Source organism: Carassius auratus, unplaced genomic scaffold, assembly GCF_003368295.1.
Source record: "Carassius auratus strain Wakin unplaced genomic scaffold, ASM336829v1 scaf_tig00000393, whole genome shotgun sequence".
Lineage (NCBI taxonomy): Eukaryota > Metazoa > Chordata > Actinopteri > Cypriniformes > Cyprinidae > Carassius > Carassius auratus.
Window position 1 is genome coordinate 37843 of NW_020523296.1, and position 15717 is coordinate 53559.

The following is a 15717-nucleotide window of genomic DNA, read 5'->3' on the forward strand; positions in this document are numbered from 1 at the left end:
GTGTTTTCTTCTCCAAACCACTGAACCCATCGAGAAACACAAGGCGCCTCCGGGTGAATAAAGAGCCCAGTTCAGCGCTTGACCTGTTACGCTGAAAATAACCACAGTCGCCGTCACAACCACGGTGACATTTTCCAGCTCAATCGCTCAGTGGGGAAATGTTGGCCTGTATTTTTTTTTTCTCTTGTTGATAAAACATTAGCTAGTTATAAATTTATCAGCTATCAAATATATATATATATATATATATATATATATATATATATATATATATATATATATATATATATATATATATATAGACAAATAGATTAATGGTTTTGAGGTTTTACAAAAATTAGCTTTCAAATTCTAAGATAAATGTCAACAGGTTTTTTTTTTCATAACCGCAATCTTATAACCTCTAATTTTCTCTTTTTTAATTTGTTATATGTATTATACACTGCTATTCAAAAGTTTGGGATCAGTAAGATTTTGTACTTTTTTTATTTTTTTATTTTTTTTAGAAGTCTCTTTTGTTCACCAAGTCTACATTTATTTGATCAAAAATACAGATTAAAAAAACTGTAATATTGTGAGATGATATTACAATTTAAAATAGCTATTTTCTATTTCAATATACAAGAAGTAGAAGCAAAGCAGAATTATTTATATATATATATATATATATATATATATATATATATATATATATATATATATATATATATATATAACCTGTGATATTTTTTCAGGATTATGTAATGAATATACACTTTAACAAAAAAAAAAGAAAAAAGAAAAACATTTTTACTGACATTAAATTGTATTGTATATATTAATTTCAATACTTCATAAACATAAATGAAGATGCAAGACAAATTAGTTTACTTTTAATTAAAAAAAAATAAGTTTTCATTTTCTTTTCATCTTTCTTTTTAAATAAGTAATTTTAAAAATGAAAGAAATCTCTTCACCTGTATTAAATCCCATTGAAAGTAAAGTATAAACACAGCAACCAATGGATGAAGTGTTCGAGTAACGGTTTGAAAACGATTCAACTAAAGGCAAAATAATAATAATAATAATAATAATAATACAAAATTCACACTCCACCTTTAAGTTTAATTCACTCTTTTTTCAAAAATTCTGAACAAACTGTCTTCATCAAAATCTCACTGTTTTCCCCAAAGAATCTCTCAAATATCCAGAGCTGTTCTACTAAACCACTGAACTGTGCTTTTTCAAACCAACTCTATTGAAACCTCCTTCACCCAGCTTTCAAGGATGAAATTAAAACCTGATTGAGCTTTAATTAATTAAGCCTATTTAAAATGTCTTTAGTCTCCTAACCTCCCCAGGACTGAGCATTTGCATTCCTTCTCCTGTTTTCCGTCTCTTTCCACCCCCAATGGGCATCTCCATCAGGTACATGCAGAACACAATTACCGCTTACCTCCGAGACCCCTCCACACAGGAAGGGCCCATTAACGGCAAAAGACTCATTACGGTCTCCAAAACGATAACAATGGAGGAAAGAGTGGCTCTAAAGCATCTATCTGTCAAGAGCACCATTTAACTGTCACACATACATGACTGGCGGTGGCCATTAGAGCTGCCTGTTAATCAGCTCTATTTACCTCACGTTCTGCTCTTGTACATTTAGGAGAAGGAGGAAAACTCGGCAGGCGTCTGATTCCGTGTTATGATCTTTTTGTTTGTTTGCTCTGACTCCCAGCGTCACGAGAGGAGCAATTACACGACACTCCGCTGCAGATCGTGTGCAGTCATGTTTGAACCGCGGCTCAACGACTCAGTTCAGCTGGAAACAAGCATCGCACAGGAGCACCAATTAACTCCAATTAAACGGGATCAAAACAAGCAAACTAACAGGTGATCCAAACAGGACTAATCACAGTTTAAGAGGAAATAGTTGCAAAACAAAGCGAAACAGAGATGCGGAATACTGAAAACTCTCTCGAAAAGGCAATCAGAAAAAAAAACCAAAACCAAAAAACACCATGTTCAAGAAATAGTTGCCCAAAAATGAAATGTCTTTCATCATTTACTCACTTTCATGTCGTTCCAAATCTGTATGACTTACTTTCTACTGTAGAACACAAACAACAAGTTGACCCCATGACTTATGAACCACATATCTTGAAACTATATGACAGTGATATGTGAGAAAATGTATGTTTATTTACTGATAATCGTTTCGAATCAGTCAGGCCAAAACATTCTGACCCTTTTTTTGTGAATTGCTGACATGAATTGGATCAATGAATGGATTCGTTCACAAAACAAACTTTGCTACATTGGCCAATAATCATATTTTTTTTTTCTCTGACCATTTTATTTGTAAATAATGACTGGAATTGTGGGCTGAATTGTTAATACAATGATACCGAATGGCTACTGACTAGCCCACTTTTATGACATATTTATGGTGTTCTAAGTAGTTTTAAATACGGAAAGCTTAAGGAAAACAGCATGAAAATAGTCCACAGAAAAAATGAAAGTTTGGAACAAAGTAAGTTAGTTAAGTATTGTTAACACCAAGGACAATAACTATAACGATAACAATATAAATAACAATAAAACACAGAGAAATTATATTGTTAGCATCACTTTCTGTATGTTTTTTCCTGCTTTTAAGCATTTAAAGCAGCAGATGGCATAACTGCATGCATAATTAGATTAAACCGAAGTTATCGTTCATTGATATTGATGCTAATATAGTTATCATTGGAATTATCTTCATAGCTATTGCTCTTGGTGTGAATGGGCCTTAAGGGATGACAGAATAATAATAATTTCCCACAATCTCCCCCACCAAACTTTTCTATATTATTACAAAACACAAAAACAAATCCCAGACATTATTTAAACGATTTGACTAATTAACAAACCAACAGCAGGTCCCTAGATGAACCCCAGCAAGCCTCTAGGCCATGAAGGATCATGGGAGGAAAACAAACATATTACAAACACCAATAATATTCCACATCCTGCTATTTTTAGGCAGCTGTATGGAGCAATGTCGCCACTTTAAAACATTTTAAGAACAAAAATAAGCCTCAAAAAAAGTGAAGCTTCTAATCTACAGAGAGCACCAGAACAGAAGAGCAATGTTAAGACATCGCTGCTGGCAGGTTTGTACTGTATTTGGCTACTAAGACTCTACAGTCTTCACACATCCAAACAAACCCAAACACATTCGCTCTTCTACTTTCCCTCAAGAGACACCAAGAGGGAGACACTTTGTTTTTAACGCATTCCTCAACAATATCCTTCCTAAATATGTATATTTCGAAGTGCGCTACAGTTGAATCGCTATTAATTTTGCACATACTTCGTCATGCAGTAGTTCACCCCAAAAGGAATCAAATATTTTGAAGAACAACACTGGACCTTTTATTGTTTGGGGGAAAACATCTTTAAATATACACGTAAAATGATGTATTTATTTATTACAAGTGTATACTTATTTGGGAAGATGTTCAGCTAAATACTATAAAGTATTTATACAATGTATAAAGAGAGAGAGAGAGAAAAATCTATATCTTTTCTATTTCAAAGAAGAACAAAGCATTAGATTTTTGGAGCTATTTCTTGAAGAGAAAAGTTTTTTTGAGTATTACATTTCAATCAAAGATACAACAAAGTATCAAACGCAAGTTACACACATAAACCTCAAACTTTGTGATTTATGGAGTGGAGTCGTGCTTTTTTAAGCAATAAGATAGACCTGAATAATAACTAGAGATTCTAATTTTAACCTGAATGTGTTAAAAACACTTAGAAAACTTTAGAAACCACACAGGAAGTGCTTCTGCATGAGAGAGTACTACTCTACTGAAAAGTCTAGTTACATTTTCACTTGTGCTGTGTAAAAAACAAACGAAAGAAGGAGACGAAACACTGCCATACACTGAAACTTAAATTGTTCTCATAGCTGGGACTGAACGTTTCCACAGTTTGAGGATGAAAATCTCCCTCACGTTAAATTATCCACAAGCGTTGGCTTTGATCCGGGGGGGCTGCGATGGAAGCCGCTAAACTCTCTGCGCTACAGTTTTGGGTGCCCTCGTTTCAGGGCTGAATGTATTAAGGAATAGTGACACGATCAAGGCTGTTTTTCATACTGGTCCCGCTGATAAAGATGAAAGCGTCGAACCAGACGAATGCATGAATGCGAGATCCGCACAAACTTTTAACATACCAACTGCTGTGATGCTTCTGCAGAGCTTCTCAGTGAAAGCAGGAAATTGAGATGACAGGGGAAGTGAAGGAGGTGGAGAAAGACGGAGAAAGATGGGCTGCCCTCAAAAACCTGAAAGAGGAGCTCTCAAGGAAATGATGAGGACGCATATCTTTTAGCGCAGGTCAAACTAGGTGATGTTTTCAATTTTGACTTCCTGCACAGTCCAGCGAGCAGCTCTAAATGTTGAAACTGAACACTTCACTCTTCTAATATCATCCCATCAGTGATATCGAGGCCAAACGACCACTTGGAGCCTTTTTACCATGAATGGAATGAGAAACTGGATTGGTGAAGGTAATGAAAATGTAATGAAAGTAGAAACATAACTGGTCAAAATGCGTAGTATGTGACAGAACATAAAAAGGGGAAAAACATTCTTCCAGTACAACGATATTGGTTAAAGAAAAAAAGAAAAAAGATTGGTAAAAAAAAAACTATAATGAAAAAATAAAAAAATAAAAGTCAAAACTAACCAAAATAAACATTCTGAATGTCTTTGTATATATGATATACTATATATAAAATAAAAAAGCATGCATATATATGCAAAAGAAATACAAGTTATTATAAAGAACTATGAATAATACAAACTGAAATAAAATTATGAGACAACATAAATTCATAATTGTAGAAATTTTAAAATATTGTACTAAAGAATATTTTATAATATATATATATATATATATACACTAAAGAACACTATTATTAAAGACTGCCATGTCACTAAAATATTACAAAAACACATTGAAATCACACAAGACACCTGTAACACCAAAACAAAACAAAACAAAACAAAAACAAAAAACAGTTTCTTTCTGTTGCTGTGGACTGCATTGATTGCATCAACATATCATAATCACTCACCAGCCTGGTTGGTTGTGATGTCTATGGAGACGTGCTGGGCAGGATACGGGCTCTTGTTGGTGACGCCGTTGACCGCCTGGATCTCAAAGGTGTAGAGAGTGTGTGCCAGCAGGTTACTGATGAAGACTCTGGATTCGGTCAGTCCCAGCTGCCGGGGCTGAAACTCCACATTATCATCGCAATGAGAGCAGGAACGACGGTCCGCCTGGCATTTCTTACAAATAATATTATACACGACATCATCACGGCTGCCTGTCTCACGCGGAGAGTGCCACTCTAGAGTCACAGAGGTCTCGTTCACAATGGAGATGACGTTTCTTGGTCCAGAAGGAACACCTGATGAGAAAGTATGAAGACACAGGAGATTCACTTAGCAAACTATGAACATGATGCTGCTAAAGAAATGATAACAGCAAGAATATCATTTGCATTTGTCTAGGCTCTTTAAATTACATTACTGTAATTACAGTGCTGTGATTACAAGTCTTTCATTGGCTTTTTATTAAATTACACTTTTTACACTTGAATAGTAGAAAATGACTCTTTTCAGATTCATTTCGTGAGCTGAAACACTAATGCCTTTAGAAGACATGTAATTGTATGATATGCTTACCGCAGTGAAATAATTAAAGCAGGAGAAAATGTATACAAGAATGAGAGCACTTTTCTTTCATGAGTAAATGAAAATCAATTTAGCGTTTTCATTCTCCTCTTAAAGGAATATTTCACCCTGAAATTAACTTCTGCTGTAATTTAGTCAGCTTCACATCAGTAACTCATGCGACTTTCTGTCCTCCACTGAACACAGAAGGTGAAATTTAAGAGAAGTGTACTGGTCACGCTTGTTCATGCAATTACAAAGAATACTGGAGCTTTCATGATTTAAAAAAAGAAAGAAAAAAAATATATCCTATATTAGTTATATACACTGTAGCAACATTTTCCAAGATTTCTAAAGTCATATGATAGCTTTGTATGACAAACAGACTAAAATTTCAATCCCCATTGCTAACTGATTATCTGCTTGGTTGACTGAATCAAATAAAGTTGAGATGAAGAACAGAATCAGTTTGATTCGTGTGTGCATGAATCACTTGAACAGAATCAGCCGACTCATTGACAATATCAAACTTAAGTGATTCACAAATCATCTTTGCTTCTCCCAAACTGCCAAGATTTATGAAAAAGGGCTAAATCTGGTCTTTATGAACTACTTCTTCATGTGCTTCATGAAAGAAATGAAGTCATAAAGGTTTGGAATGACATGATGGTAAGTAAATGATGATTACTGAAGGATCATGTGAGACTGATGACTGGAGAAACGGTGGATGAAAATGAAGCTTTGCATCACAGAAATAACATATATTAAAGTATATTAAAATAATAAAACCATTATTATATATTAAAATAACATTTCACAATATTGGAATTTTTCTATATTTTTGATCTAATAAATTCAACCTTGATGAGCATAAACGTTTTCTTAAAAACATAACAAATTTTACTGATCCCAAACTTTTGAACTGCCTCTCAGCTATTAATGTTTCAATTCCCCGTGGCATTTAATTTTAAAATAAACATATTTTTCTTCTTTTTTCACTTGAGCTAAAAGTCAGCTTTTGACATGTGACAGTAAATCTTTTCCATGTGGTTAAAGTTCAAATATACATTTTCTACTCGACTTCTTAGAGAATGGAGCTGTGTTGTGTGTTTCCTTTTAGCTGTGGTCCCAGAGCGATGTGTAACTGTTTATAATTACCATGCAGAGTGGCGGCCCCCGAGCAGCCATACATCAGCCCACTAACTCAACACTGAGAGTGGCTTTTCATCGCCAGTCAGAATAAGGGACAAAAACAAGGTTTTAGTAAAGACTCTTTATCCCAACCTCCTGGATTCATTCCTACACTTTCGCCTTCCCACTATAGAGCCGCAGGGAAAAACCATATTGTGTTTCTGATAAAGCAATGACTTCCCCCAGCGCGCAGAACATCCGGCCAGGAACTGAGGATTTACAGATCACGGAAAGGTTGTGTTGTTAACTATACACCGCAACAGAACCAGATGAGTGCCAGGAAAAACTCTGGAATGAATCTTAGGTTTGATTTTTCATGACCAGCCACTTCCACAAGAGTGTTTGAGTGAGTTCGCCTTGAAACTTCAAACCTGGCCAGGAGACATTCCAGCTCTTGAAGCAAGAGAAGAATGATTTCAGTCAGACCGAGACACAATGAGCTATTGTGAAGGCAGGGCCATGTGGGATAGATCAGGGGCTACTGGGACCATAGACTGGGAGCAACGATGACAGAATTGACCTCGAACTCTGGCGACCCTGATGATTAGCACATCAGGAGGCTTACACTTGAACAGAAGACTTCTGCACACATACATATACACACAAATGTGTGTGTGTGTGTGTGTGTATGAATGGATGGATAGATGTGTGGATTTGACAGATAGATATAAGATAGAATGATGGACGGATGGATGGATGGATAGATGTAAAGCACCTCTACTGACTCCATTCACTTTTTACACTGTAAAAGTAGAAAAAAGTTCCTCAAAGTCGCAGGCTGTATTTTCTGCCCTATTCAGGAAACAGTGCCAGAGATATTTTCAAAAGGTCCGTGAGGGTCCATAAAGCAGCGGCTCTTTCTGCTCTGTTAGCAGGCAGTGTTTCATTCAGACAGTGAGCTGGTCACTATCCAAACAGTGAGGCTTTGCTTACACCACAGTTAACACCCAAAGCACTGTTTGATTAGGTGCTACGGCAGCAAAGATGTCTTACTCACTATATCTCACAGGCAGGCTTTAGAAAGGCAGAGGGGAAAAGGCAGAGAGTGAGAGATGGGAGGAGAAAAAGAGCAAGTGAAAAAAGAGGAGGTGGGCCATATCTGGAACTAGGCCAGAAGATGTGTGTGAAGAGAATGAGGCCATGAGATACAGCCAGCTCTAACACAATTAGCCGGCTCCCAGAGGAAATCCACACACACTAAGAGCAACTTCAATAAGTACACACACGCGCAGACACCACTATAACTGACAGCATATGCATAACTGCACTCATACTGTACGTTTACCACTTGGTATGCTATTCTGTATGTGTGTGTGTGTGTGTGTGCGTTCTCAAAGAAAGACCACCACTGCAGGAAGACATTTTGCACATGACTATTCTGCATTACAGAATGACACTCTGTTGTTGTTCTAAACTGATAGATCAGTGGGTACAGTCTTGATGAATTTCATTTTATATTGATATAAACTGGCATATTTTATAGTATATATAAACAAACAATTGCTCAATTTTGTAACCGAAACATTTATTAATACATTTTACAAATCCGATTCCAAAAAATGTTGGGACACTGTACAAAATGTGAATAAAAACGGAATGCAATGATGTGGAAGTTTCAAATTTTAATATTTTATTCAGAATACAACATAGATGACATATCAAATGTTTCAACTGATAAAATTTATAATTTTAAGGGAAAAATAAGTAGATTTAAAATTTCATGGCATCAACACATCTCAAAAAAGTTGGGACAAGGCCATGTTTACCCCTATGTGGCATCCCCTCTTCTTTTTATTATATTCTGCAAACGTCTGGGGACTGAGGAGACAAGTTATTCAAGTTTAGGAATAGGAATGTTGTCCCATTCTTGTCTAATACAGGCTTCTAGTTGCTCTTAGGTCTTCTTTGTTGAATCTTCCTCTTTATGATGCGCCAAATGTTTTCTATGGGTGAAAGATCTGGACTGCCCGATGGCCATTTCAGTACCCGGATCCTTCTTCTACGCAGCCATGATGTTGTAATTGATGCAGTATGTGGTCTGGCATTGTCATGTTTGAAGATGCAAGGTCTTCCCTGAAAGAGACGATGTCTGGATGGGAGCATATGTTGTTCTAGAACTTGGATATACCTTTCAGCATTGATGCTACATTTCCAGATGTGTAAGCTGTCCATGCCACACACACTCATGCAACCCCATACCATCAGAGATGCAGGCTTCTGAACTGAGCGCTGATAACAACTTGGGTTTCCGTGTCCTCTTTAGTCCGGATGACATGGCATCCCAGTTTTCCAAAAAGAACTTCACATTTTGATTAGTCTGACCAAAGAACAGTTTTCCACTTTGCCACAGTCCATTTTAAATGAGCCTTGGCCCCCGAGAAAATGCCTGCACTTCTGGATCATGTTTAGATATGGCGTCATTTTGACCTATAGATTTTTAGCCGGCAACGGCGAATGGCACGGTGGATTGTGTTCACCGACAATGTTTTCTGGAAGTATTCCTGACCCATGTTGTGATTTCCATTACAGAAGCATCCCTGTATGTGATGCAGTGCCGTCTAAGGGCCCGAAGATCACGAGCATCCAGTATGGTTTTCCAGCTTTGACCCTTACGCACAGAGATTGTTCCAGATTCTCTGAATCTTTGGATGATATTATGCACTGTAGATGATGATAACTTCAAACTCTTTGCAATTTTTTTCTGAGAAACTCCTTTCTGATATTGCTCCACTATTTCTCGCCACAGCATCGGGGGAGTTGGTGATCCTCTGCCCATCTTGACTTCTGAGAGACACTGCCACTCTGAGAGGCTCTTTTTATACCCAATCATGTTGCCAATTGACCTAATAAAATGTAAATTGGTCCTCCAGATGTTCCTTATATGTAAATTTAACTTTTCCACCCTCTTATTGCTACCTGTCCCAACGTTTTTGGGATGTGTAGCTCTCATTAAATCCGAAATGAGCCAATATGGCATGACATTTCAAAATGTCTCACTTTCAACATTTGATATGTTATCTATATTCTATTGTGAATAAAATATATGTTTATGAGATTTGGAAATTATTTCAGTTCTTTTTTACTCACAATTTGTAAAGTGTCCCAACTTCTTGGGAATTGGGTTTATATTGAATCAAATGAAATATTTATTTTAAAAGCTATGTCTACTTGACACTTTTCTTGTTTAATACAATAATGGCTTTAAATTATCTCTTTTTCTCTCTCTCTCTCTCACACACACACACATGGACACACACACGCACACACACGCACACAAAATTGCTGAAAATTCAATTTTGCATCACAGGAATACATTACATTTTCAAATAATTTCAAAAAGAAGATGTAGTTATTTTAAATGATTATAATGCATTACAATACTGCTGTTTTCATTGTCTTTGTTATCAAATAAATGCAGCCTTGGTTAGCATTATATACTTCCTTCATATATATATATATATATATCTTACTAACCCCAAACATTTAAATGTTAGTGTAGATTAGAGAATAAGTCAATCTAATTACTTTGATGGCATATTCATTTATTATATAAATGCACAACAGCAATTATTATTATTTTTTTGCTGTTTAGGTGAATTTAAATAACAGTAACTTCTTATTGAAAACATGTATTTGTAATGTATTAATGTATCTTGGTTTTTCATTTTTTTTTTCTATTCGCTTTCAACATTTTCAATCTACTGTAAGTGACAACTATGGAGGTTTGACTGAAGAGATTCCTCCAAATATCAAAAAGAGCTTCCTAACATGCCACCTTTGGTAATGAATTACAGACACCATCCACTTTTTGCAGTTTCAAGCTCACACACACACACACACACACACACACACACACACAAAACACTGCGTTTGTGATGCTCTCTACAAGATTAAAACCAAATCCTGTGAGTGAGTATCAAAGCGTCAGAGATGTGAGGATGAGCGAGACAGACACACTGAGGACCAGTGACAGACATGAAGAGATTAATCTGGAAATGGACATGTGGATGATAAGGTATCGACTGGCTACTGCTGCTGGATTTATTGCACATTTAACTCTCTCTCACTCAGACACACTGGCAGGAGGTCAACCAGACGGCTGCTACCACTTTCTGTCTTGGACGATGAGGATAAATTGGTTTTGTTTTACAAAGCTTAAAACAAAAAGCTACAAATTGTTATTGAGTTTTTTTCTCAGTTTTCTCAGTGGAGTACTTCATGATACAATTCCCATCGTAAGAGATTATACACTACCAGGACAAATTAAATTGATCAAAAGTGACATTAAAAACATTTATGATGCTACAAAATATTTTGGTTTTAAATAAATGTAGCTCTTATTAATTGTAAATCCTGAAAAAAACAATTATCACAGAAATATTAAGTAATACTTCTATTCAGCATGGACACATTTACACAAATTTCTTTGGCAAATAAATGCTGTCCTTGTTAACTTACTATTTATTAAAATTACAGAAAAGTAAAATAAAAAGGTATATACATTTATATAAAAAAGACTTTAATTCAAAAAGAATGAAAAAAAAAAATGAAGGATCTTTTTTATGAATATGATGTTGTAGTTAATAAATTGCTAGTTTCTCACTTTTGTACATTTACAATGTGTCCTAGCTCCCAAAACATGATTTTAAATGTATTTTAGACTGGGCTTTTCTTTGCCCCTTCTTAAACTGTGAACTCATTTATAGGATGGCACTCAACAGATATGAAATGACATTAATGAGTGAAACAGCACTAATGAGAAAGCTATCTATTGTTCAGGAACTGAATCCAGAACACCTGGAAACTAAAAACATGTACTTATAGGCAAACTTCAGCTAATTCAAAATGTGAGAAAAGTCACGTAAATACTGTCACACTGTAGGTCAACTGACTTCATGCATCCACAAAAATCATTGCAACAATTGGCTCAGAAAAGTGAAGATAGGTCTGAGGAAAGCTCTACATCATTTGTTTGCAGATGTTTGACTTTTTAGGGCCTCTCTCTCTCTCTCTCTCTCTCTCTCTCTCTCTCTGTTTGTGTTTGCACATCCGTTTATGTGTGCATGATGGTTTGTGGCACTGTGCAACACGCAGGCTGCAGAAGAAAGCGAGCGGGAGTGTGTGTTGTGTGTGTACACAGGCTTAAGCTCATAGCAGAATCACAGCGAGTCAGACATCGCTGGCAGAGGATTAACGGCAGCAAAGCAATTACACTGCTTTACAGTCGTGTTCACCGCAACTGTACACACAACACTGACTCCTGCAGGTCAACCGCCTCTGAGTGTGTGTGTGTCTCTACTGGTTCAGAGAAATCCACTGAGGTGTTCTCCAGGGATCTGTCTAGGAGCAATCACCTTATAGCTTTTAAATCTTCAAGTGTGTTTGTGTGTGTGTGTGTGTGTGTTTATAATAAATATAATATAATAGATAACCTTTATTTTCTAAGAGTGTATACCAGATTCAGTTTTCTTTTAAAAATACAATAATGCATCTAATTATAAAGACTACAGACTACCTCTAACCATAAAAACCACTAAAAAGCTTTATTTACTTCATGAATTTATTTACAATTGAGTATGTTCCATGACACCCCTAAAGCCAGGATTTGATCAGATATAGCTAACTTTTGCAACAATTTTGCACCTAAGGAATAGCTAAATAATCCAACACAGTAACCAGCGTCCCATAAAAGCCGAGACATATTAGTTCCATCGAATCCAGACTGGTCTCTGTTGGCCAGCCAATCCTCAGATAACAAAATCTGCTCTTGTTTGGCCAAACGAGACTGCTAAATCCATGCACACACATATTCGTATCTTATCTGACAAGTAATAGAGTTGTATTGTTTTTATATAAAACTAATTATAATGTCAACAGACTAACCTTTACCCACATCCCTGCAGTACCCCTAAAAGAGCAGCATTCATAGAAAAAAAAATAAATAATATTAAATAAATAAACAACAAAAACAACAACAATAATATGTATAATAATAGTAATAATTATTAAAGATTGTTGGCTGTTTTTCTAATAAATATATTAAAAACAAAAAAAATATATATATATATATATATATTTTTTTTTTTCAGTTTTAAAAATTGAGGATGCTCTTGGGCAGGCCCAAATGAAGCTTTTGATAGTTTTAGTTCACTTTTGGGGACAACTTTCTTCTCAAAGTAAAGCCAAGAAAAAACGTCCCCATACTTCCGCGGCAGCCAGCGTTCCGTGTAAACCTAGACGCATTAACTGCATCGAACCCAGACTTGTCGCCAGCCAAGCCCCAGATAACAAGTTCTGCTCTTGTTCGGCCAGTCGAAACCGCTAAATCCAAGAGAGAATGCTCTATCTACAAATGCACACAAATCCCAGAACAGAGCTGGTCGCCACAGAGCTCCTGGAGAATTTATCTTGAGAATTGTGCTGTCCAGCTTCCTCCAATTAACCAGTGAGCTGTCAGCCATCAACACACACACTCACACACTCCCAGCAGATATTTCTGAGGAAATAATTTGAGTTCTGATGGAGGCTCGAGGCGATTCGGACTAGTCCCGCAGAGAGAACCACAAGCCCCCAGAGAGAGAGAGACAGGAGTACAGTGAGCCCGAGACTGAGACAGCCGTCCACTCAACCCCCCGAGGAGCTGAAAGAAGGGGCAAAAAGTGCTAGAAACGGAAGGGATGGTGTTTTCTTCTCACTGAGGTTGAGATGATGTCATTCGGTACATGGCAGATTCCTGTGAACTCTCTCTGTCTCAGCAATCAATCATCATATTAATCAGATCACAGACTGGTTTCCCATAAATTCAAAGTCTCCATGTAACTGCTAGACACTCCGATAGCAATTTCAAGCAGCATTGCATAGAGAAATAGTCATTTTGAATCATTTTCTCACTGTCTGAGACACTAAAATGACCAGGTGCTAGCACCGGCCTTCCGCAGGGCAGGTGTTGGGCTAAATTGCAAATTGCCATCTGTATATGTTTCACTGAATGCCATTTTAGACTCTAAATGGTGAATTAAAATGCTGAGGGGACTTTCAAATGCAGTGTGCACTCTTCTGGACTGCAAACACAAAAGGCCACTTTTATAGTGCTGTCTCATTCAGCTTTAATTCAGTAAGACGATACGAGAGATCATGTAATGCTGTGCAACTGTAAGTTGCAAAATAATGCAACTGTAGAGTTTTAATACTATAAGTAATATAGACAACATTTTTAATGTTTATTGATTTATAGTGGCCACACTTAACCAATAGCATTCTTCATAAAAAAAAAATAAATAAAAAATGAGGACTGTGACATTATTATGATCCAATAATGTGGTCTGCATACATATTTTAAAATTAATTTGGAGAGAGAAGATAGTTCAGCATGTTCAAATTTTTTGGAAACGAAAAAACCTATTAATGCAGGCGTCCAAGAATAAACTTTCTCTGCAGCGCTGAATTTCTGACTGAAGATTTGGGAAAACCATTGCTCAAATTACACATGAGAACTGTAATGTTAATTGCAGTGCTTTAGCTAAATGTGTGTGTGTAAAAAGCAGTCTTGTAAGCCTCACTACTTCTTAGTAATGGATTAAATTTGTTTTATATGAAACAAAACAAAACAAAAAACCGCTCAAAAACAGAATGGTTTACTTCTGAATGTGAATAAAGAGACACATGCTGTAAGAAAAACATATATGTAAATATACGTAATGCAACTAACTATGCAACTGCTTGAATGGGCATGACGTGTCTGGTCAGGTCAGCCCATAAGATCTTATTAGCAGGCTCGGTCTGGTTCACAACTTACTGCTGGTGCAGACCTGTGCTCTCAAACTGCTTCTGAATCGATGTTATGACCTGACCGCTTCGGTTTAATGCTGATGATAATGACAATAACACTAATATGAAGATGATGATTATAATGACTCACTGGTGCAGGGCATGTCTGGCTGCTCTCCGTCTGCTCTGTAGTAGCCGTTCCTACAGACGCAGATAGTGGCCGCTTCAGATGTGGACCTGCTGTTGGGTGGACACTGAAGACACAAACCCGTCCCTTGACTGGACTTGAACGTTCCTGGAGGACAAGCTTAAAAGAGAGAGAGAAAGCATTCTGTTAACCTCTTGAATTACACCTCATGGCTTCAAACAAATATCTTCAAAATCACAATTTGGAAACCATTTTCATCTGGAATAGTTGGAAATATTACACTTTCTTGGCGACATTGTGTTTAATCGATCTGGACAAGAGCGGAACATCTTTCCTTAACATGGTGACTATTGGAACAACATTATAAGCTTCAGGTGTGAGAAACCCATGATGCTCCTCTTTAACCGTGTGATACATGACTCTATTGTTTTGCAATGCCTTGCTAACATTGTGTCTGAAAGAGTCGGTGTCAGTTTACTTCAGGAAAAAAAAAATAACTTTGTTCATGAGAGTAAAACTTGTTTTTGTTCTCATGTTCGGGCAAGGTGAGACATTTCCTGTTTTTGAGGCCTGTTTTGAGAGAAATGAAATGGAGCAAAGGTGCTCCCAAGATACGTCAATCAACTTTATGTCAGCAAACGCAAAGAAAATGGCAAAGAGTGTTTTCTGATTGGATTTGGAGACACAAGCTGTTTTTCCCCCGGTTTACAGAGTCTAGGGGGACGTGTGCATACAAAGCGCGTTTAGCATTTGTGTTTTCTATGTAGACATCTCGGACATGACACAACAACACACACAAACACACAAAAATGATAATAAGAAACTAATCTCTAGACTTCCAGTCCATTTCACTGTCCTTCATCTCCAGTTTTGTTTAAACAGGCCCACTTAGAATTTGAG

General features: G+C 36.6%; 1 protein-coding gene across 1 annotated transcript in view; it reads right to left on the reverse strand.

Annotated features, from left to right (window-relative positions):
* The window catches only part of LOC113068988 (ephrin type-B receptor 1-B-like), a 47369-nt gene extending 32346 nt beyond the window's left edge, over window positions 1–15023 (reverse strand). The window contains exons 1-2 of the mRNA XM_026241950.1: window positions 14821–15023; window positions 5111–5446 (exon numbers count right to left, since the gene is read on the reverse strand). Of these exons, the coding sequence (XP_026097735.1) occupies window positions 5111–5446; window positions 14821–14833 (349 nt within the window). The 5' untranslated portion in view covers window positions 14834–15023. The remainder of the gene's footprint in view (window positions 1–5110; window positions 5447–14820) is intronic.
* Window positions 15024–15717: the final 694 nt, after the last annotated feature.